Source organism: Coenobita brevimanus, chromosome 23 (assembly GCF_032717465.1).
Source record: "Coenobita brevimanus isolate Jiangsu-jjx chromosome 23, ASM3271746v2, whole genome shotgun sequence".
NCBI classification, from domain to species: Eukaryota; Metazoa; Arthropoda; class Malacostraca; order Decapoda; family Coenobitidae; genus Coenobita; species Coenobita brevimanus.
This window is the reverse complement of record NC_136976.1, coordinates 45,320,320-45,343,029: the sequence shown is the minus strand read 5'-3', so window position 1 is coordinate 45,343,029 and position 22,710 is coordinate 45,320,320. Positions and strand designations below refer to the sequence as shown.

Sequence of the window (22,710 nt, the reverse complement as noted above, 5' to 3'; positions counted from 1 at the left end):
ACTGCATGAATTTGAGACGTCCTCTGAACAATACCAGGGATTCGTCTATGACGACTTTCTGCATAGGCCTGAAAAATCGCATAAATCGATCCCTAATCCTGTTGAGAAAATCCCTCACTTTCCACAAAGGGTCAGTTTGGGACGGGTTGTCATTGTCAGCGAAATGCAGGTATCCAAGCAGCTGTCGGAACCGATCCCGTGACATATACTTCCCGAATATGGGGATAGTAGTTATGTCATCCACGAGCCAGTACTCCTCCAACTCATGTCTCTTTATATGGGGCATCAAAAACATGAGTGCAAAAAAAACATACAGCTCTCTGATCCCGACAGGCAACCACGACACTTGCTTTGGTGAGCCAATAGGTCCCAGCCCTTCTGCTGCACACTGAGCTGCATACCTATTGGTCTCATCGCTGACATGCTGCACAATTTCATCATCAAGGAAGGCCAGGAAGTAATCAACAAACTCATCACCTGCGTTGCATGGGAAGGCAGGCTGTATTCCAGCATTTGTCATATCAAACGGTGGATTGTGTGGCTGGAAATCTCCACCGTCAGACCAAACAAATGCATCCACTTGCCCTGTGCGTGGTTCAGTGGCAGGGGCAGGTTGCATTCCACTCGTTTCCCCGTGAGAAGGAGCTGATGTAGAGGCAATGGGTGAGGCAGGAGGTGAGGCAGGAGGCAAGCGGGAGGTGGGTGAGGCAGGAGGCAATGGGGAGGGGGGTGAGTGCGGGGGCGGTGAGTGGGGGGGTGGCGCGGGTGAGGGAACTGAGCGGGGGGCAGGCGGGGGGGTTTCTGACCTGGTGCGTGGTGAAACTTGACCCTTTCTACCCCGCTTATCACCTCGCTTATCGCCTCGCTTATCGCCCAGCTTTGCCCTCCAACTGCCACGCATCCCCTTTGTTCTACGCCTGCCTGCACGGCCTGCACGGCCTGCCTTCCCTCGCTTTGCAGGCTTTGGTAATTCGTACTCCTCAGATGATGTAGACTGAGGAGAGGGCACGACAGATGATGATGATGATGATGTGAGGGCAATAGGGCTAGGGGAACGGGAAATTGATGGGAAATGCGTACTAGGGCCTGGTGTGGGAGACGTGAGCCTGCGCTTCACTCCCTTCCCACGTGCAATACCAGATTTGCCCATAGGAGCCTTTCCTTTCCCAGAGTATGTTGGGGGTGGTGGGGGGGAATCAACACGATCACTTTCATCACTGTCACTATCAATGGAAAATGGTTCACCACCAATCACTGCCAAATCATCACTGCTTGCTGTGAGTGTGTCACTTTCACTGCCACAATCAATAGTAGTACTTACAGTTTTGTCCAGCTCAGTTCTAATTTCAGGAGTGCTCAACCCATTCTGCCTCGCCGTCGGCAGTTCCTTTACCGGTGTAGAGGTAGAGGGAACACTAGCACTAATCATTGTAGAGGAGGAAACGAGCGACGATGAGTCGGGACGGAGCGCCATTATCACGCACAGAGCTGGACAGATACTGACTGACGCGGGTCAGGGCAGGGGTGGGGGGGGCCCCCTCGGGGTTGGAGAAGGGAGGTGTGGGATGGCTGGCGTGAAAGAACTCGACAGCTACTCTTGCGTGAGAATATTTGCGCGCCGGGGAAACGCGCGGTGTTCAAAATATTCACGATCATTCCAGAATGACACCCGCGGTTTGGTCCAGTTTTGTCACCGTCATTCTGGAATGACACCCGCGGTTAAAGGGTTAATACTGACTGTAAAAAAGCAAAACAGAAAAGAGATTTGCTGTGGATCAGATACAGATGACATAAAAGTGAGAGAGCATATAACAATTACAAGAAGGCAAGAAATGATTATACGAGGATAAGGAGAGAAGCTCAAGGGCAGTTTGAGGAAGACATTATAAATAACAGTACTGATCATATTGTTTCACAGCTACATGCGAAGCAAAGCAAAAGTTAAAGATAAAATACGATCCATCATGGATGAGGGGAAAATATGCATCAATGAAGATGATATTTGTGAAGTACTAAACAAAAATTTCCAGTCAGTTTTTACTAAAGAAAGCAGATTTGCAAGAGATGAAAACGGTCAAACATGCTCCCACATATTAACAAATACGTGCATAACGAAACAAGAGGTCCAACAAGAGATGAGGAAATTAGGCAGGGGAAAAGCCAATGGCCCTGACAAGATTTTGTGTTGGGTATTACAGGAATTTGCAAAAGAGCTAGGCAGTTCTTTACATTTAATATTCTGAGAATCCTTAAGACACCGAAAACTACCTGATATATGGAAGAAAGCAAACAATGTGCCCTTTTCAAGAAAGAAAATTGACAAAATCCACTTAACTACCGACCAGTATCACTGACCAGCGTCATACGCAATATGTCAGAAAAACTGATACGAAGAATTAGGGTAAATCACCTGGAAAAACCCTATATGAAAACAGAAAGACAATTTGGTTTTAGAAAGGGAAAATCATGTGTTACTAACCTATTAAGGTACTATGATAGAGTTGCAGAAATAATACAGATAAGAGATGGCTGGATAAACAGCATATACAGTAACCCCTCCAATATCCGGATCAATAGAGCCATAGGCAGGTCCGAATAGTGGTCCTGTCCGGATATTGGGCCCCAGCTTATGGACTAGTACTTACGGACCCTAACTCTGAAAAACACCTATACAACTCCCTCTGGACATGCATAGCACCTATTTAAGACCCAAATCACACCAATAAGGGACATAAAAGACTGAAATAAATGCAAAAGAACCATAAAATGAGGTTTTAGAGGTGAGTTTATACAATATTAAACATTCTGGGTACTTACAAGTCCCTTGGTCTTGGACTGGTTTGAACCGCCAGTTTGCAGTCCACAGTTAATCCTCTGCACTCTAAATTCTAATTTCTTAACACTGCACAACACTGTAAATTCCTGTGTGTTCTAGTGGCAAGGTATTGCAGTTTATTCACTGTTTATTCACAAAAAACAAGCACCTGTGGCTTGCACTGTTATGAGTATCTGCTCTCCATCGGAGTTAAGCTGTGACTGTTGATGTTGGTGGGGTAACAGAGTTGCCAGATCGCAACAGCCACATTACCAATCTCCTCAACTTTCATTGTCAAATATAACTTTTCATTACCAATTTCGTAAAGCTAGCATATATTCTTCAGTAATTATATATACAAGTGGAAATACATGTAATCACTCTCCTTATAACTAACACCATGTTGATTATTTTCACACTATGTAGGGTAGCAGATTAATCAGAGAGAGCAAACAATCCACCATCTCCATCCTGTGTATCCTCATACATGTGAAAAATCCATTTGGTAATGCATTATTCTAATGCATTACCAAACGAATTTTTCATTACCAAATTGGCCCACACTTGGTAATGAAAAATACCAAATGGCAACCTGACAGGGGAGGGGGGAGGGGGAGGAAGGAAGGGGTGAAGGGACCATGGTGTAACAGCTGTTTGGCGCCAGGCGGGAATTTCAAATTATGGGAGGGAAAAAAGTCAGATTTTTTTCAAATTTTTTGCAGTTTTTGGCCCATTTTGGGAATATTGGATCCCAGGAGGATTATGTCCGGTTAGTGGGGATGTTCGGATATTGGGCGTTCGGATATTAGAGGGATTACTGTATTTGGATTTCAAGAAGGCATATGACAGAGTACCACACCAAAGACTTTTATGGAAACTGTACCATCAAGGAGGAATCCAAGGTAATCTGTACGATTGGATGCAAGATTTTCTCAGTAAAAGGGAAATAAGAACAGTGCTAAAAAAGGGGAAATTACTCATCACGGAGAGAAGTGACAAGTGGAGTACCACAGGGCTCGGTGCTGGCACCAATTATGTTTTTAGTATATATAAGACCTTTATGGAAACTGTACCATCAAGGAGGAATCCAAGTTAATCTGTACGATTGGATGCAAGATTTTCTCAGTAAAAGGGAAATGAGAACAGTGCTAAAAAAGAAGAAACTACTCATCACAGAAAGAAGTGACAAGTGGAGTACCACAGGGCTCGGTGCTGGCACCAATTATGTTTTTAGTATATATAAATGACACAGACAGCAACATTGGAAATGGAAGCTACCTAAATATATTTGCTGATGATGCAAAAATACAAAGGGAAATTACAAACACAGACTCTTGCACAGAGCTACAAGAGGAAATAAATAAGCTTCATGAATGGAGAAAGAGATGGCAAACGGAATTCAATGTGGACAAATGTCATGTAAAAAAATTTGGTAAAAGAAAAAAAGACCAGACTGGGACTGTAAGTTAGGAAGTTCAACCCTGCATGCATCAGAAAGGGAAAAGGATTTAGGAGAGATTATCAATAACAGACTATCACTAGCAGACTACATGAATGAAAAAGTAATGAACAAGAACACACTGCCTACTAATTTGAGGGTAGCAGTCACATATATAAATGAAGACATCCTGAGATTGACAATAACATCATTCATCAGACAAATGCTGGAGTATGCATCAGTAGTCTGGAATCTGTATCTCAAAAAACACATAGATATGACTGAAGAGGTACAACGCCTCACTAAAAGATGGGCACCAAGTTTAAGGGACCTAAGCTATCAAGAACGACTCAAAAAATTAAATCTGCCAAATTACAGGAGACAAGGAAAAGAGGGGACATGATTTTGTTATATAAATGCATCACAGGAAATGAGAAAATAGACGTAAATGAGAATATAACCTATGGGGAAGCAACATTAAGAGGACACCGCAGAAAATTGTACAAAAAGAGAGGTGATAAAGACGTAAGAAAATTTAGTTTCCCAAACAGAGCAGCTGATCAGTGGAATGCACTACTGAATGAAACAGTGAGTGCCAAAACAATTCATAAATTTAAAGATATGTATGATAAACATGGTTCAAAACATGGGACAGGATGAGCTTGACTCATTCCTGTAAAGATACAGGTAGGTAAGAACACACACACACACACACACACACACACACACACACACAGTAGCTCAGGGGTAGGGTGTCAGGCTGGAGACCGTGAGGTCAAAGGTTCGCGCCCCGCCCAGTGGCTGCTGTGCTGGGAGGGGTAGCACTCTCCTGTCACCCTAGCAGGGCTATATGATCTAATGAGGTCTAGCCTGGGGACTAATCCCTTTTTTTACACCACTCGCCGGCTCAGCATCTGCTAAGACAGGGGTTCGCGCCTTGCTCGGGATGCGAAAAAGTTTCACTGACGAAGTGGGTGGTCACTGTCCTCCTTGAGCAAGATGATGGGTGTGTGCGTATGTAAGGTCAAAGCTTTGCCCTTAGATCGGACTATATGAGCTCTCAGCTCTCTTCCGGGAGGGTAAAATGCTGATGATCACAAACCATCACATGATTCTGACCGACCCGATGAATTACACACACACACACACACACACACACACACACACACACACACACACACACACACACACACACACACCACATGCAACACTTGCTCAACATGTTAACCTACTGTTACATGGTACGAGACAGCTCTAAGAAAAGCACACAAAAAATGCAGCCTCATTCTCAAATATCAGAACATAATTTTGCACTGGAAATGCCAAGGTGAATATCGAACAGACAGCTATATTGATAAAATTGTAGATGGATAGGTACTGAGACAGAGTGACATTCATTCTATTGCCTGAGTCCTACACACAATCCTTTTCATTTAATGCCATATCAAAATCCTACATCACTCCCTCAAACATTTTTACCAGTTTCAGCAAACAGGTTAGGTGAGTGAGGGAGAGCTTTCCTCTTTCTTATCATTTTTTATTTTTTTTAATGTGTCCGACTCTGGGCAAAGGCTTCAGGACCTATCCCAAGGCCCAGTAGTCCTCCTACACACCTCCCCATGTCACCACTTTGGTGCTAACACCCACTGTCATATTGAATACATACTAGGGCTGTCTCATCCAGGACTGGTGTACTGGTATTAGCAGGGGTATTTTTAAAACATGTCGGCAGGACTCCCGGTAGATCAGTAAAGTCTGCTTTTATGAAAATCAAATCCTTAACCTGTTCCCTGCCTCAGCCAGGATTTGATCCTGGGTCCATTAGGACTGTAGGCCACCTCTCTACTGATTCAGACAATGCCTCTCCCCCCATGCTTTATTCTAACAGTTTAGTCAAAGAAACTGCCAAGCATGGGTTAACCGGATGCCTAGTGCAATTCTATCTATCTATCGATTGCCAGATGTCTCAATCCCATAAGGGGTGGCCACAAACAAATTGCCTCCATGTTGCCCTGTCCAATGTCACTTTGCTGTTCTGCTCCCAGCTCACACACCCCCTCTCTCATATACCTCTCCACTCCATACCTCCATCTCATCCTCTGCTTCCCCCTCGCATTCCCCCCTCCACCTCACTCTCATACACTCTCCTCATTAGTCTCTCACTCTCAATCCTCTCCACCTCAGTGTGTTTCTGCTAATGCTTTCCATCACATCCACATCCACACTACAACGATCCTTCACTTCCTCATTTGTCTGTCTGTCTCTCCACGTAATTCCACATGCTCCTCTCTAATAATTCATTTCCTCTGCTCTCACTCTTGACTTGTGTCTTTCCAACAGTGTCAGAGCTTCACTTCCATATGTTAGGGCTAGTATCACAATACTGTCATGTGGCGAATTTTTTACTTCCATGTTCACTTCCCTGTTCCTTATCGCTGCTTTCAAAGAACCAGCAACCTTTCTTCCCTGTTGTACCCTTTGAAGCACTTCACCCTCTAAACTACCATCCTTACCTATCAAACTACGTAAGTACAATACTTACACTCACAGTTTCCATTTCCTCCTCATACAGCCTCACTGTACATTCACTGGCTTCATTTCTCTCGATGACCATAACTTTTCTTTTCCCTACATTCACCTTTAGATTCCATTTCTTACACACTTTCCCAAACTCATTCACCCACCCCTGCAGTTCCCATTTTTCTTCAATTAACAATACGGTACAGGGATACCCCGGTTTAACGATGCAATTGGTTAAGCAAAAACCCATCACTAGGCGAAGTATCATATCTTGGGGTAGATTTAACATGCAAAGTATAGGGATGCATTTTTGAGACTTTGGTTTCCAACCAAACAAGTGCTACACCCATCCAAATGAGTCCAAAAACAAGTTTCTAGCTAACTTCTATCTATCTATCTATCTGCTGCCAGACGCCATAATTCCGTATGGGGTGGCCATTTTACTTTGAACTATTGGTTTTATGGGGATTAAACCCCCTAATAACTTTAAAACATGCTAAACTAAGCCTAAAAGCAGTTTATAACTTACCTAAACCCAAAAATAAAAATTAAAAATCATAAAATATTGTCTAGAAAAAATCAAACATAGCAACCTGTACCTCAAAATGACAATGCTCACCCCACCTATGACTAAAACACATTAATGTAAGTCTAAAAACTGTTTATAGATCAACCTAAATGCACAATTTAAGTCTAAAATATCATCAAAATCAGTTTAAAAATAAAAACCCATCCTTATTCCAGGGTCTGGCCATCATATGGTGGCACAGGGTAGTATCTCTACTTCCATCGCCATAGGGGTTACGTATCTCGGGGTATGTCTATCATCTGCAAGCAACAGTACAGGGAATTTCCAAACAATGCCCTCTCTCGCTAGGGTTGCTCCAACATCCACTGCCCTACCTTGTACCTCTTTTATAACCCCATCCATTTACAGCTTGAAAAACCATGGGGACATGACACATTCATTACAATCCAACATTCATATAGAAAAATTACGATCAGTTCACTATCCACATGCACTGGAGCCTTAACCTCATCATACATACTCTTCATGGGATTCAACTTCCCATTTACTCAATATATTCTTAATACTTTCCATATTCCTTCTCTATCCACCCTGTCAACTGCATTCACCAAATTCATGAAGGCTGAATACAACTTCTTTCCCTTCTCTAGAAACTTTCATACTAAAGACCTATCTATCTATCTATCTATCTATCTATTGCCAGACGCCTCAATCCCGTTCGGGGTGGCCACAAACAAATCGCCTCCACGTCGCCCAGTCCCCCGCCATTTCACTGCCCTGCTCCCAACTCACCCCCCCCCTCTCATATACCTCTCCACTCCATCCTTTCATCTCATCCTCGGCCTCCCCCTCTCTCTCCCCCCCTCCACCTCACTCACATACACTCTCTTCGTCAGTCTTTCACTCTCCATATGGCCAAACCACCTATGTGTTCCTCCTAACGCTTCCTGTCACATCCACATCCACACCACAATGCTCCTTTATATCCTCATTTGTCAGCCTGTCTCTCCATGTGACTCCACAGGCTCCTCTTAAATAACTCATTTCCACTGCTCTCACTCTTGACTTGTGTCCTTCCAACAACGTCCAAGCTTCACTTCCATATGTTAGAGTTGGTATCACAATACTGTCATGTGGTAACTTTTTCACTTCCATCCTCACTTCCCTGTTTCTTATCACTGCTTTCAAAGAACCAGCAACCTTTCTTCCGTGTTGTACCCTTTCAAGCACTTCACTCTCCAAACCTCCATCCTTACTCATTACACTACCCAAGAACTTAAACGTACTCACATTTTCCAATTCCTCACTATCCAACCTCGCTGTACATTCACAGAGTTCACCTCTCTCAAAGACCATCGTTTTACTCTTCTCTACATTCACCTTTAGATTCCGTTTCTTACACACTCTCCCAAACTCATCCACCAAGCCTTGCAGCTCCCCTTCGTCTTCACTCAACAACACAGTATCATCTGCAAACAACAGTACAGGGAGTTTCCAAGCACAACCCTCTCTCACCAGGGCCACTCCAACATTCACTACCCTACCTTGTACCTCTTTTAATACCCCATCCATGTACAGATTGAACAACCATGGAGACATGACACATCCCTGTTTCAACCCAACCTTCAAAGAGAAAAATTCACTCAGTTCACCATCCACATGCACTGCAGTCTTAGCACCATCATACGTACTCTTCACAGCATTCAACAACTTCCCATCTACTCCATATATTCTTAATACCATCCACAATCCTTGTCTATCCACCCTGTCATATGTTTTCTCCAAATCCATGAAAGCCACATACAACTTCTTTCCCTTCTCTAGAAAGTTTTCCACTAAAGATCTAAGAATGAATATCTGATCTACATAGCCTCTTCCCTTCCTAAAGCCTCCCTGTTCTTCTCCAACTAATTCCTCTGTTATTTCCCTAACTCTGTCAATAAGTATCCTACCATACACTTTTCCTATTATACTAAGAAGAAAAATGCCCCTATGATTACCACACACTTCTTTTTCCCTTTTTCCTTTGTACAAGAGAATAATTATACCTGACTTCCAATCCTCCGGAACTCTACCTTCCTCCCAGGCCAATCTGCACATCTTCCACATCCATTCTACTACTAGCTCTCCCCCATGCTTCAACATTTCACCACACACTCCATCAATTCCTGGGGCTTTCCCTAATTTAACTTTCTTCATTGCTTCCACAACTTCCATCCTACTGATTTCTTCCTGTCTTCTCACCTCCCTCCTTCTCCCAGCCATTCCCCAGTCACTTATACTCGCATCAATTCCACCCTCTATGTTCAACAATCCTTAGAGTGTTCTCTCCATCTGCTCACTTTTTCTTCCTTCACTAGTAATCTACCATTTTTATCTTTCACTCCCCTGCTAACTTCACTTCATCCTGCCTTACTCTCTTCACCTCTTTCCAGAACATTTTCTTACAGTCCCTCCACTTTACACTCAAATTCCTTCCAAATTCCTCATCCACTCTCTTCCTACTCTCTCTTACTAATCTTTTTACCTCTCTCTTTCTTTCTACATATAACTCTCTCTTTCGCCTCTCAATTTCTTCCACGCACCTATTTCTCATCCATTCATTGTATGCTTTCTTCTTTTGTGTCACAGCCAGTCTCACCTCTTCATTCCACCACGCTGTTCCTTGCACCCCCTCTCTGTCTTCTCTTCATCCCACACACCACACCACATGCTGCACATATTTCTTCTGTGAATATCCTGCACACAGCTTCCACATCCCCCATCTGCTCCAATTCATATTTGCCCAATCGTTCCTCCACTTCTCCCCTATATTCTGCCTTTTTCTCATCCTCTTGTAACCTTTCCACTCTCCTTGAAAATACTCCTTCTTCTCGTCCTTCCCTTCTTCTATTACTCCATCTTATTTGTATCTTGATTCTGGCCACCACCAAGTAGTGGTCAGAAAGTCCACTCCCCAAACCTCTATAAGCTCTTGCATCCATTACACATCTTCGTATCCTTTCATCCACACACGCATAATCAATCATTGCCTTCCTTTCATTCAGTTCACCACCCACCCTTCTCATTGCTCGCCATGTATACCTGTGGATCATTTTGTGCCTGAAGAAGGTATTGGCTATCAACAACCCCCTCCCAGCACAAATGCCCACTAATGCACTGCCATTCTCATCTATCTCAGCAGGCACACCCCATTCACTAACTATTCCATTCACCTTCAAATTCCCTGCTTTACCATTCATATCACCGATCAAAAACACTGTCTCATTCCTTCCAAACTTTTCCATGCACACTTCCACATTTGTCCAGAACTCTTCTCTCACTCTGCTTGCACGATCTTGTGTTGGCGCATACACGCACACAATCGCCCACATTTGTATTCCAACTTTCAATCTTACCCACACAATCCTTGACCCAACTGATCCATACTCTCTTATGTTCTTCTTCCATCTTTTACTCATAACTATACACACTCCTTCTTTTGCCCTCTCATTCTCACCTACTCCAGCACATATACCCCATCCATACTCCCATTCTCTCACACTCTCACCTCTCCATTTAGTTTCAGTTACTCCACATGCATCTAAAGACCTAAAAATGAATATCTGATCTACACAACTTCTTCCCTTTCTTAAACCTCCCTGTTCTTCTCCAACTAATTCCTCCGTTATTTCCCTAACTCTGTCAATAAGTATCATACCATATACACTCAACCCCCTGCTATCACGCGTTCAGCTATCACGCTTATCTGCTATCACGCACACGTCAAATGCACAACCATACATGCTATCACGCACCCCAAGACCGCTATCACGCGTCGAGTTTGAAGACAGGCTAAGCGAAACTTATTCACACGGCACTTCATACGAGGTTTGCAGATGATACAATGGTTAATCGGAACAGTAACGTGGTAAAATTCCCGATTATAGCACGGGCATTTGGAATGCATCTGAATGGATTCCTGCCGAGGACACGACGGGAAAAACAGTGACCAAAACCCATTTCGCTCGAAAGAATATATCGTACTACAGCATTTAAATTTTGCCTAACACTGAATACTTATTAATATTGTATTTTAGAATAAATATCAATCGTTTTGAAACCCTTATAAAGACTTAATATTTCTTATGCCGAAAAAACTGTGATGTTGATAAAGTAATCACGTGTTTACAACTGAGACGGGGCTCTGACGACAGTGTGAGGAACGTGTGTGATAGCGTCCAAGTTTTGTTCCACTTAAATGTTCCTCAGCCATTCCTGGTATAAGGTACCATGTGATACCCCCTTTAGCTGTGGACACTAAAGAAATGGAGACAGCCAAAGAGACCTGGCGGCAACTAAGCCACTCCCAAGCCTCGGAACCCATCAAACCACCCAAGGCATAATCCTTATAAAAGTTTGATGGCCTTTTATGTTGTTTATTTATTCATTATACTGTTATTATTAATATAATAATGCTTTATTTCATGTTAGAGGAGAGATTGGCAGGAAATCATAGGCATAAAGTGGTTAAAAGTTAGAAAAATGGGCCACCAAAAAACCAATTAGAAATTTTCCCATTGATTGTTCAGTTCAGCTATCGCATATTCAGCTATCACGCGCATTTCCTGTGACCAATTAGGCGCGATAGCAGAGGGATGAGTGTATTTTTCCACTTACACCATGAAGACAACTGCCCCTGTGATTACCACACACTTCTTTTTCCCCTTTTCCTTTGTACAAGGGAATAATTATACCTGATTTCCAATCCTCCAGGACTCTACCTTCCTCCCACGCCAATCTGCACATCTTCCATACCCATTCTACTACTATCTCTCCCCCATGCTTCATTTCACCACACACTCCATCAATTCCTGGGACTTTCCCCATTTTGACTTTCTTCATTACTTCCACAACTTCCATCCAACTGATTTCTTCCTCTCTTCTCACATCCCTCCTTCTCCCAGCCATTCCCCAGCAACTTATACTCGCATTACTTTCATTCTCTATGTTCAACAATTCCTTAAAGTGTTCTCTCCATCTGCTCACTTCTTCTCCCTTCTCCACTAGTAATCTACCATTTTTATCTTTCACTCCCCAAGTTACTTCTTTATCACTCTGTCTAGCACTCTTTACCTCTTTCCAGAACATTTGCTTACATGCCCTCCACTTTACACTGAAATTCCTTCCAAATTCCTCATCCACTCTCTTCCTACTCTCTCTTACTAATCTTTTCACCTCTCTCTTCCTTTCTACATATAACTCTCTTACATACTACATGCTTTCTTTTTTTGTGCCACAGCCTGTCTCACCTCTTCATTCCATCATGCTGTTTCTTGCACTCCTTTTTGTCTTCTCTTCACCCCACACACCACCTCACATGCTGCACAGATTTCATCTGTGAATATCTTGCACATACCTTCCACGTCCCCCACCTGCTCCAAATCATATTTACCCAATCGCTCCACCACTTCTTTCTTATACTCTGCCTTTTTCCATCCTCTTGCAACCTTTCTATCCTCCTTGTATGTACTACTTCCTCCTGTCCTTCCCTTCTCTTACATTTCATTTGAACCTTGACTTTTACCACTACCAAGTAGTGGTCAGAAAGTTCACTCCCCCAATGTCTATATGTTCCTGCATCCATTACACACCTCATCCTACCACCCACACACAGATTATCAATCACTGTTTTCTGTTCATTCAGTTCACCACCCACCTTTCTCATCATTCACAATGTATACCTATGGATCATTTTGTGCCTAAAGAGGGCATTGGCTATCACCAACCCCCTCCCTGCACAAATGTCCATTAAAGCATTGCCATTCTCATCCACTTCTGCAGACACACCCCACTCTCCAACAACTCCATCCACCTTCACATCCCCTCCCTTTCCATTCATATCTCAATTCACTCTCTCATTCCATTCAAACTTTTCCATGCACGCTACCACACTTGTCCAGAACTCTTCTTTCACTCTACTTGCACGATCCTGCATTGGTGCACACACACACACACACACACACACACACACACACACACACACACACACACACACACACACACCACACACACACACACACACACATTTGTTGTCGAACTTTCAATCTTACCTACACAATCCTTGGATCGAGCAATCCACACTCTCTCACAGGCTCCTTCCATCTCTTGCACACAACAATGCAAACTCCTTCTTTGTCCTCTCACTCTCACCAACTTCCGCACATATATCCCACCCATACTCCCATGCTCTCACAGTCTCACTTCACCATTTTGTTTCAGTTATTCCACTTACAGTACATCCACTTTTGCACCTGGATAATCTCTCTATCTTTCACCTCATCATTTGCACCCCTTACATTACATGTAACTATCCATACCATGTCCTTTGTTCGGTCCTTAATCGTCACCTGTTGGTCAGTCCTGGTGCGAGGCTTCTTGTTCATATTTTTAGTTAGTTGTTTTCCAGGGGAGGGGGCACTAACCCTCCGCCAACCCACTCGTTGTCACGTAGCGAACACGTGTTGGTTGGTAACAAGGCTGCCACCCAGCACTGTAAATGATTTCCTGGTTTACTGGAAATCATTTGGCTTGCCACACAATATATAGCTACCCTAAAAGAGTACCACTACAGTAACTGGGCGGATGGTCAGCGTTCCCACCTACCACATGCCTACTGCAATTATTCGTTTATTATTGCCAATGCATACATTTTTAATGAGCACAGGTGAAACTTCTCAAATTAAGAGCATGATACAGCCCACATTAACCCCTGCAGTACCAAACGTTTCCCAAACTGAAGAAAACCATCTGGCCAACAAGAATAAATTACCCTATAAAATACATTATGGGGCTGAAGGGATTATGATTAGTGGTTTATCACTGTGCCCCTACCTGGCTCCCACTCCCTCCATAACTACACCCAAACACAAGCATTGGGTTGCATTCACCACCAATCATGGTAGCATTGCTAAGGCAGCAGTGAGGCAGAGGGTGAATGGGATAGATCACTCTGACTGCTTCATCTGCTGCAAATAAAAATAAAATGGCAGATGCTGCTATGAATGCCCATCAAGCACTGCTAATTTCAAATATCATATTAATTATGCTACTCAGTAAATTTTATCTCATTTCATAACAAGGTATTATAACTGGCTGAGCCCTGAGTGGCTTCAAAATAATAAAGTACTTTAGTCATGGATGAAAAATACAGTGTAGCTGTAATTTCACACAGTACTGTTTAACACTACAACTGTTTTTCCTGTTTTTCACAAGTGTTAATACAAGACTGTTACCTCCTATAATACTCTTGTTTCGAATGAAACAAAACATCAATATGAGATGCCAGCCTAACAAGGGCGACTGAATTTCTCCACATAACGCCACAAGCTGCAGTCTTGCTTGGCACCATCTCTCCAATATGGTTGCTTTGCTAGTTAGTGAGTGGACGGCAAGTGAAATGATCATGACTGCCTTTCAGAAGGTTGGCAGGCAGTTCACCAGTGATCATGTTAGCTCGCCAGAATATGGTGTAAGCTAGATGCTGAACTGCTAAACCGCTATACCATTAAACCCCTAAACCATCACATGTCCAGTTGTAAACTAACCGCAGGTGTTTTGTGTTCTTGAACTTGCATGTTTCTAAAATCTGCTGAGTATGTACACAAGTGCATGTAATTTTTCACATTAAATCAACAGTCTTTATTCATTCATTCATCATCTAATTCAGTGTTGCCCCATGAGAAGCATAGGAGCCCGGGACTAGGAAAGTAGGTCCTGACATTTAAGATGAGAATGACCAGCCTCACTCATCCCTGAGTGGCATTACTTAAGCGATAAACCCCAACCACCCGTTGGATATAACCCTGCACCGGCTCAATCTGACTGGAGCGTCTTAATTACCCACTAAACCACCAGGTGCCATAATTTGGTTATATGGTTACCACCCAGCGCAGTAAATGGTTTCCTGGTGTACAGGAAACCATTTAGCTTGTCACTCAGTGTAGGGTCACCCATAGACAAAAGGAAGAGGAAAGACTGGAGGAACGAATGACAGAGGAGGAAAGAAGGAAGGAAGAGAGGAAAGGGCAAGCACCCAAGAGCAGCACTACATCAAGTGAGTGGATGGTGAGCACCCCCACCTACCAAGAAACAGTCTTACTACTCTAGAAAATCCCTGTGATTGCCACACTGTTGAGATTATCATCTGTGTAAAAGGTTCTTCTAAATGGAGCCAACTTAATCTGCATAGTCTGGCCTCTAGGACACAAGGGGATATTTCAAGGTAATTTTGAGACAAAAAGGCGCATCTTGTACGAGACAGAGAGAGAGAGAGAGAGACCTTACCTAATCTATTCCTGGTGTCCACAGAACATCCGGCATGAAGCAGAAGCAGCACCACAGCCATATGACCATGCCTTGCTGCCTGCATGAGAGGTGTCCATCCCAGATTGTTCCTGGCCTCACAATTGGCCCTATGAGAGAGGAGTACAGCCACCACAGACTCGTGATCATTAGCAGCAGCGATGTGAAGGGCTGTGTTGTTGTCATGGTCATGCGAGTCAACGTCAAGACCTGGAATTTTGATATCTGATGAGGAGGAGGATGTAGAATGAGATGGAGAAGAGGAAAGGTGCAGTGCACATGCAGTCCCTGTGCCAAGGAATATATATATACTGCAGTGGTGGCTATGGACAATAGAACAACAAATATATACAGCTGGGTCTCGCTATGCGATGAATCGCTACAACAATGTAAAAGATGTTCTACCCACCCTCACTGAGTGACTGTGAGAATCACTATAGTGATGGTTGCAGCCAAGATCCACTCATACCAGGTCAGCCAGCCAAGCTACCAAAACAAACCCAGTCAGCACATTGACATCACACACTGTCCTTCACAGCCACTTATCCAACTCATTCAGTTTCCTTCAATATTTTTTACTTTTTGTGACTTTTAGACCAGATAATGAAAGTAATGGAAAGAGTTCTAGATGTTATGATCGTGAATACTGATGAGATGAAGTTGGGTTTATCCCAGGCCCATATTCACTGTTTGACAACTTCCAGAAAAATATGCAGGAAAGAAAAGGGATCTGTGCTTTGTGTTTGTTGACTTGGAAAAGGCCTTTGAGAGAGTCCCTAGGGTGGTGGTGAAGTGGGCAATGAGAAGGCTTAGGATCAAGGAGTGGCTGGTTAGAGTGGTTATGAATATGTATGTGGGTTCTCACATCCAGGTAAGAGTGAATGGAGATCTGAGTGATAAGTTTTCCATGAGTGTTGATGTGCATCACGGGTCAGTCTTGAGCCCCTTATTGTAGTAGTACTAGTTTATCATGGTGCTTGAAGCCCTCTCACATGACTTCATTGACGGACTCATGTAGGAGATGTTGAATGCCAATGATTTGCTGTTGACTGCAGAGAGTGAAAGGGAGGCGGAGGAAAGATTTAGGAAGTGGAGAGATGGTACTGGGCACAAAGGCATGAGAGTAAATGCAGATAAAACAAAAGTGATGAAATTTTGGGTTGGTGGTGGTATTGTCAAAGAAGAGGGAAAGTGGTCATGTGCAGTTTGCCACAAGGGCATGGAAAGTAATTCCATCTTGTGCAGTGATTGTGATAAATGAGTGCATAAGAGATGTACAGTACAAGTGAACTCTGAATTACCCGTCACTGAAATATCCAGCCCAACACAATACAGTTCCGGTGCTGCTGACTCGGCTCTGTTAAAGCAATATCCAGTGAAATCATGCAACAACCGGCACTGAAACATGACATTACCAGTGGCTCTATACAATATCCAGCATTGAGGCATATCAACTGGCTCGAAATTGGTAGCCAACTGGCGCCTGGGAAAACCCAGAAATGTGCCAGCCAATGAGAACGCCCATTACACGCCAATCAGACTCTGTCATGGGAATGGCTCACCCTGCAAGCCAAGCATACTGTCGCACTCTCATTCTCACTCATGGATCTTGTATAGTAAAGAGATGTCTGTGCACTCCTTTCTTCTGACCAAGCGGCTGCAAAATCAGAGCTGTGACTAACTCTGTGGTGTCCTGTGCTCATTGTTGTTGCAGAAATTATGGTCTGCCAGTGCTCGTTTCATTGTGCTCTATTGTGATCCTGAAATTACGACTGCACATGGTGCACGGTGTACAACTCTACTGTCCATCGATCCCAACACTTGATGAGTATATACAGTTGTACACTATGTACTGTATTACTGTACCATATCATTACTCTATTGTATTTTATGCTCAGTTTTCATTTTTTACTCATGGGCAAGATTTTAGGACAAAGGGTCACAATGGTTAGTAATACAACATCCAGCTCGATGCCAAATGTTCTGCCAAAAGGGGGGGATACTATGCAACTTTATTGTGCACTGGGCTAGGCTGAATTAGATTGGATAATGGAGAGTTTACTCTAGTGGTATTTGCGACAGACTACGAGATAATGCTGATTTCATGTGAGTGGTGTGTCGGGGAGAGCATGTTGAGATTGTCATGCGTGAGAGGATTGATCTTGCTAGTGAGTCTCTTGAGTGTGTGGAAGAGTTTTGTTATTTGGGAGACATGTTATGTGCTGGAGGTGGGGCTGGAGCAGTTAACCTCCACTATCTGTGAGGGTTACGTGTTGGACCCCCCCCCACAAATGGGTGAAATCCGCGAATATTCCATACCTTCCGCAAAAATCACGGGTTTCACCGTTTTAACTATTCCCATTACCTACAGACCCACTATGAGACCTGTAAATGCATTTTATGGCACATTAATACTACCCCAAAACAACAGTACAGGGTGATGCACAAGCCTTTCTGGATACAGTGCACTGTACTCACCCACGCAATGATAACCGAGTTTGCTGTGCAGTTCATGATGGACGATGAGTGATGAATGTTCTGTGCTGCACGACAGGATGAGCTCTAGTTGAGCTCTGGAGAATCACCGATGGAGGGAAGGTCATCATAGAAGGCTGGGATGGAAACTGAAGGTGGCTCCATCTTTGCAGCTGGCTGTTCCGCGGCTGGTTCTACTGGAGCTGGCTATACTGCGGCTGTAATAACACACAGAACACATGCAGATGCACAGCCCATGGGATGAACTGAGAGAGAATGAGAGCAGTGGCATTTGACTGGCTCCCTTTTTTTTGAATGGCCAATAGGATGGGGAGAAAGGAGACTCGTAAGAAGATAATAAGGGATGCCACCCTAGGGGCCAATCATAAGCAAGCTCTCATCGCGAGAAAAGAGCGGGAGATTTGTGTTGCGAAATACTGAGTGCTGTAAAGTGCTGATGCCCTGGCCTGAACAGCACATACCTATACAGGGCAACCTCACAGTTTAATTGTATAGGACAGTATTACTTAAGCAAAATATGCAAAAAAAAATCATTTATGAACTACTAGGAACTGCTAATGCTGTAGGAAAAGCAGAAAATATCTTACTGTGAATACTGTACTAGAAATATTTTCCCAGAAAAATCCACAAATATGCGAACCCGCAAACAGCAGGGATTGACTGTAGTCTGTGGCTGGAGTGAGGGGTGGTTGGAAGAAGTCCAGGGAGCTGTTGCCTCTCTTGACACTGAGAGGGCTCTCTCTCTCTCTGATAGGGGATCTTTGTATGCAGAATGTGTAAGGAGTGTAATGACATATGGTAGCAAGGCCTCATCAGTAAAGGAAGAGGATATTCGTAGGCTCACACATACAGAAATGACAATGATTAGGAGGATGTGTAGTGCGTCCTTGAATGCAAGGCCTGGGGAGAAAAGGTTATGAGAGAAGAGTTGAGAGGAAGGATGGGACTGGAGTGTATTGGTGTTGTCATGAGGGGTAGACTGAGATGGTTTGGGCATGTGCAGAGGATGGGCGAGACAATTAGGTGCAGAAAGTGAGAAATGTGAATGTTGGCAGTGGGATTGCAAGAGGCAGACTAAAGGAGACCTGGGACGGGACAATACGGAGGCAGCCAGTGATCAAGCAGCATGGACAGCTACTGTTCCTCTGAACTGTCTGCATGCATTCCTCCACTTCTACGACGGGCGCGTAGCACCCGTCTAGCAGCAAACTCTCACCCCTTTTCTGTCCAACTCTCTAATGCAAAAGTTAACCGTTACTCCCAGTCCTTCATTTATGCAACAGGTCAGCTCTGGAACTGTCTCCCTCTGTCTGCATTTCCTGCTTCCTATGATCTCCAGTCTTTCAAATGCAGTGTGTCCAGGCATCTCGAACTGAATGGATCTTGAATTTGGCTGTCTCTTGTATTTTGTTTTTCTCTTGGAAGGAACAGTTTTGCGGGCTCATGGCCTTTGGTTCCTTCTGCCTCACATTTAAAAAAAAGAAGAAAAAAAAAAAAAAAAACATTAGGTGACTAAGGGTGATGCATGAATGCATGCTGGAGCCTTTATAAAGGAAACAAAATAAAACAATCCACATGTATTTATTATTTTCATTTTGTTTCCTTGTGAAAACCAATTCTTCTTTTATACTTCCATCATTCATTTTTTTATCTGAGAACTGCGATGTTGAGTGGGACATAGTGTCACTGGGCGAAGTTTAACAGATAAACAGGTACATTTCAAGTTCACCACAATGAACCTCCCTAAACTTAAAAAAGTAAAAAAAAATTTATTGTAACAGGTGCAATACCTCCTATTTGCATGTGAAAATTGTGAATTTTGCGATTTAACCATAGCTTTAGGACACAAATTTCCCATGGTCTTAAGACATCATTTCTCCTCTATACTGTCCTTTAATATAAAATGTTATTCATAGGAAAAAAAAAAGTGTAGGAAAATATATGAGGGTATGGAACAGTGGATGCAAGGATTGTATGGGTGAGAATGAAAGGAGGAATACAAGCTTGGGCGATTGTATGCATGTATGCGCCAACAGAAGACCGAGTGGCAAGAGTGAAAGATGAGTTTTGGGCAAATGCTGAAGCATGTATGGACAAGTTTGAGAGAAGCAAGAGAGTGTTTTTGATTGGAGACACGAATGGCAAAGTTGGGAATGTATGAGTGGATGGAGAGGTTGGTCAGTGGGGTGTGCCAGCTGAAGTAGATGGGAATGGTAGTGCTTTGGTGGACATCTGTGCTGGTAAGACTCTGGCAATAGCCAACACCTTCTTTCGGCATAAGATGAGCCACAGGTATACATGGAGAGTCATGAAGAGGATGGACGGTGAACTTGTTGAACGAAAGGCAATGATAGATTATGTGTGTGTGGATGAGCGAATGAGAAGACAAGTGCTGGATTCAAGAGTGTGGAGAGGGTGGGGGAATGGAATCTCAGACCATTCCTTAGTGGAAGGAGAATACAGCCATCCCTTAACATTTGCGTTTTTAACATACACGGTTTTAAATATCCACAGGGGGATATAACATAAACAGTTTTAAATATCCGCAGGTGGATATAGTACCAGGGCTGGATTTACCAAAGTATTTTATCTCATTGAACTCTGCTGACACTGTTCACTGCAAATGTAACATTATTCCAGGCACAGTTCATGGTTGTTTTGGTGAAGGCATTGTCCAGTGAATCAAATATAACACTCTTCCTATCGGCCACTTCATTTATTTATGCCATTAATTCATCAGGGGAAAAGTTAGGACAGGCTGAGGATATTTATTTTCTTCGATGTGTCCTCAATGAGATGGTCTGCACCAGTTTGCAGCACCCCCCCCCATCCCTCGTACCCCTCAATGAGCTGGTCTAAACCGGTTTGATGCCCTCCCCCCCCCTCTCTCTTGTAATACGAAGCAATACACACTCAAATCGCACTGAAATCATACCAGAGTGGCTGAAAGTGTTATTTTATATTATATTGCGAATTACTATGAGAAAATAAAAGTGATTTAGTGATATTTTTGCGATAATCAAAGAAGTCATGATGCTAAGTGCATTAGCTAGTGAACATTTTTACAGTTGCAAGCTGTGCTGCAATGCTATGAAATGACTCATGACATTATATTAATAAGCTTTATAAAAGTGGTAATAAAAGTCATTCATGAAGTTTGTTAAAGTTTGTAATGTTTTTCCCTCACATCGTTACTGTCTCTACTGTTACGCTAAGGTCTAATGTAAACACAGGAATATCCTAACAAAATCATAGGATACTGGCTAGATGTGTTTTAATTCTATAATTATTGCAATTATTGTGATGAAGTAACGTGGCTGTAACCCTATTTTGTATGGAAAAAATTTTGTGGTTTGGTGGAAGTTTCCACCTCCCTGGGCTATTTCTTGCATCAGACAGTCAAAACACACCTTGTATTCTCTCAAATCGTTCTCTGTGCTTGGAGTGCCTACGGACATGCAGTTTGTTGCAAATGATAGTAGAAAGATTGATGTTTGTCTCACAAAAAATTTTAGCTCTCAAGATTAAAGAACAGAGGGTTAAAACATAAGATGAAAAATTTTTTTTTTTCCTATTTCTCCGCAATGAGCACAGTCAGTACGTTGTCATCACAGCCACTGCAGCCAAAGGGTTAAGGGGGGTCCAGGGGTGTTTTGAAAGGGGGTAGAAGATATCCACAGATTTTTAACATTAGTGGGTGTCTCTGTTACCTAAGCCCCGTGGATGTTAAGGGAGCACTGTATAAGAGAGTATGGAACAGTGGGTGCAAGGATTGTATGGGTGAGAATGAAAGCAGGAATACAAGCTTGGGCGACTGTATGTGCGTATGCGCCGACAGAGGACCGAGTGGCAAGAGTGAAAGATGAGTTTTGGGCAAGTGTAGAAGCATGTATGGACAAGTTTGAGAGGAGCGAGAGTGTTTTTAATTGGAGACATGAATGGCAAATTTGGGAATGTGCAAGTGGATGGAGTGGTTGGTCAGTGGGGTGTGCCAGGTGAAGTAGATGGGAATGGGAGTGCTTTGGTGGACATCTGTGCTGGTAAGGGGTTGGATATAGCCAACACCTTCTTTCGGCATGAGCCACAGGTATACATGGAGAGTCATGAGGAGAATGGACGGTGAACTTGTTGAACGAAAGGCAATGATAGATTACATGTGTGTGGATGAGTGAATGAGAAGACAAGCGTTGGATGCAAGAGTGTGGAGAGGGAGGGGGAATGGAATCTCGGACCATCACTTAGTGATGGGCAGGGTAAGGCTGCAAAGAAAATGGGTGAAGAGACGAAGGGGAAGACAAGAGGAAACAGCTCCTGTGAGAAGAGTGGAGAAGTTGCAAGATAGTGAGAAAATGGCAGAGTACAAGAGCATAGTGGAAGAAAGATTGGGAAGTTATGAGTTAGAGCAGATGGAAGAGGTGGAAGATATATGTAAGATATTCACTTAAGACATAGGCGCAACGTGTGAGGCGGTCTGTGGAGTGAGGAGGAGATGCAGGGATGTGCAAGGGACAGCATGGTGGAAATGAGCTGTGGAACAAACGAAGAAGTCATATAGTGAATGGCTAGCGA

The 22,710-nt window shown here is 43.3% G+C and overlaps 1 protein-coding gene across 1 annotated transcript in view; it reads right to left on the bottom strand.

Annotated features, from left to right (window-relative positions):
• The window catches only part of LOC145392688 (ankyrin repeat and SAM domain-containing protein 6-like), a 320,191-nt gene that overhangs the window by 283,784 nt on the left and 13,697 nt on the right, over window positions 1-22,710 (bottom strand). The window contains exon 2 of the mRNA XM_080266995.1: window positions 15,628-15,855. Within this exon, the coding sequence (XP_080123121.1) occupies window positions 15,628-15,855 (228 nt within the window). The remainder of the gene's footprint in view (window positions 1-15,627; window positions 15,856-22,710) is intronic.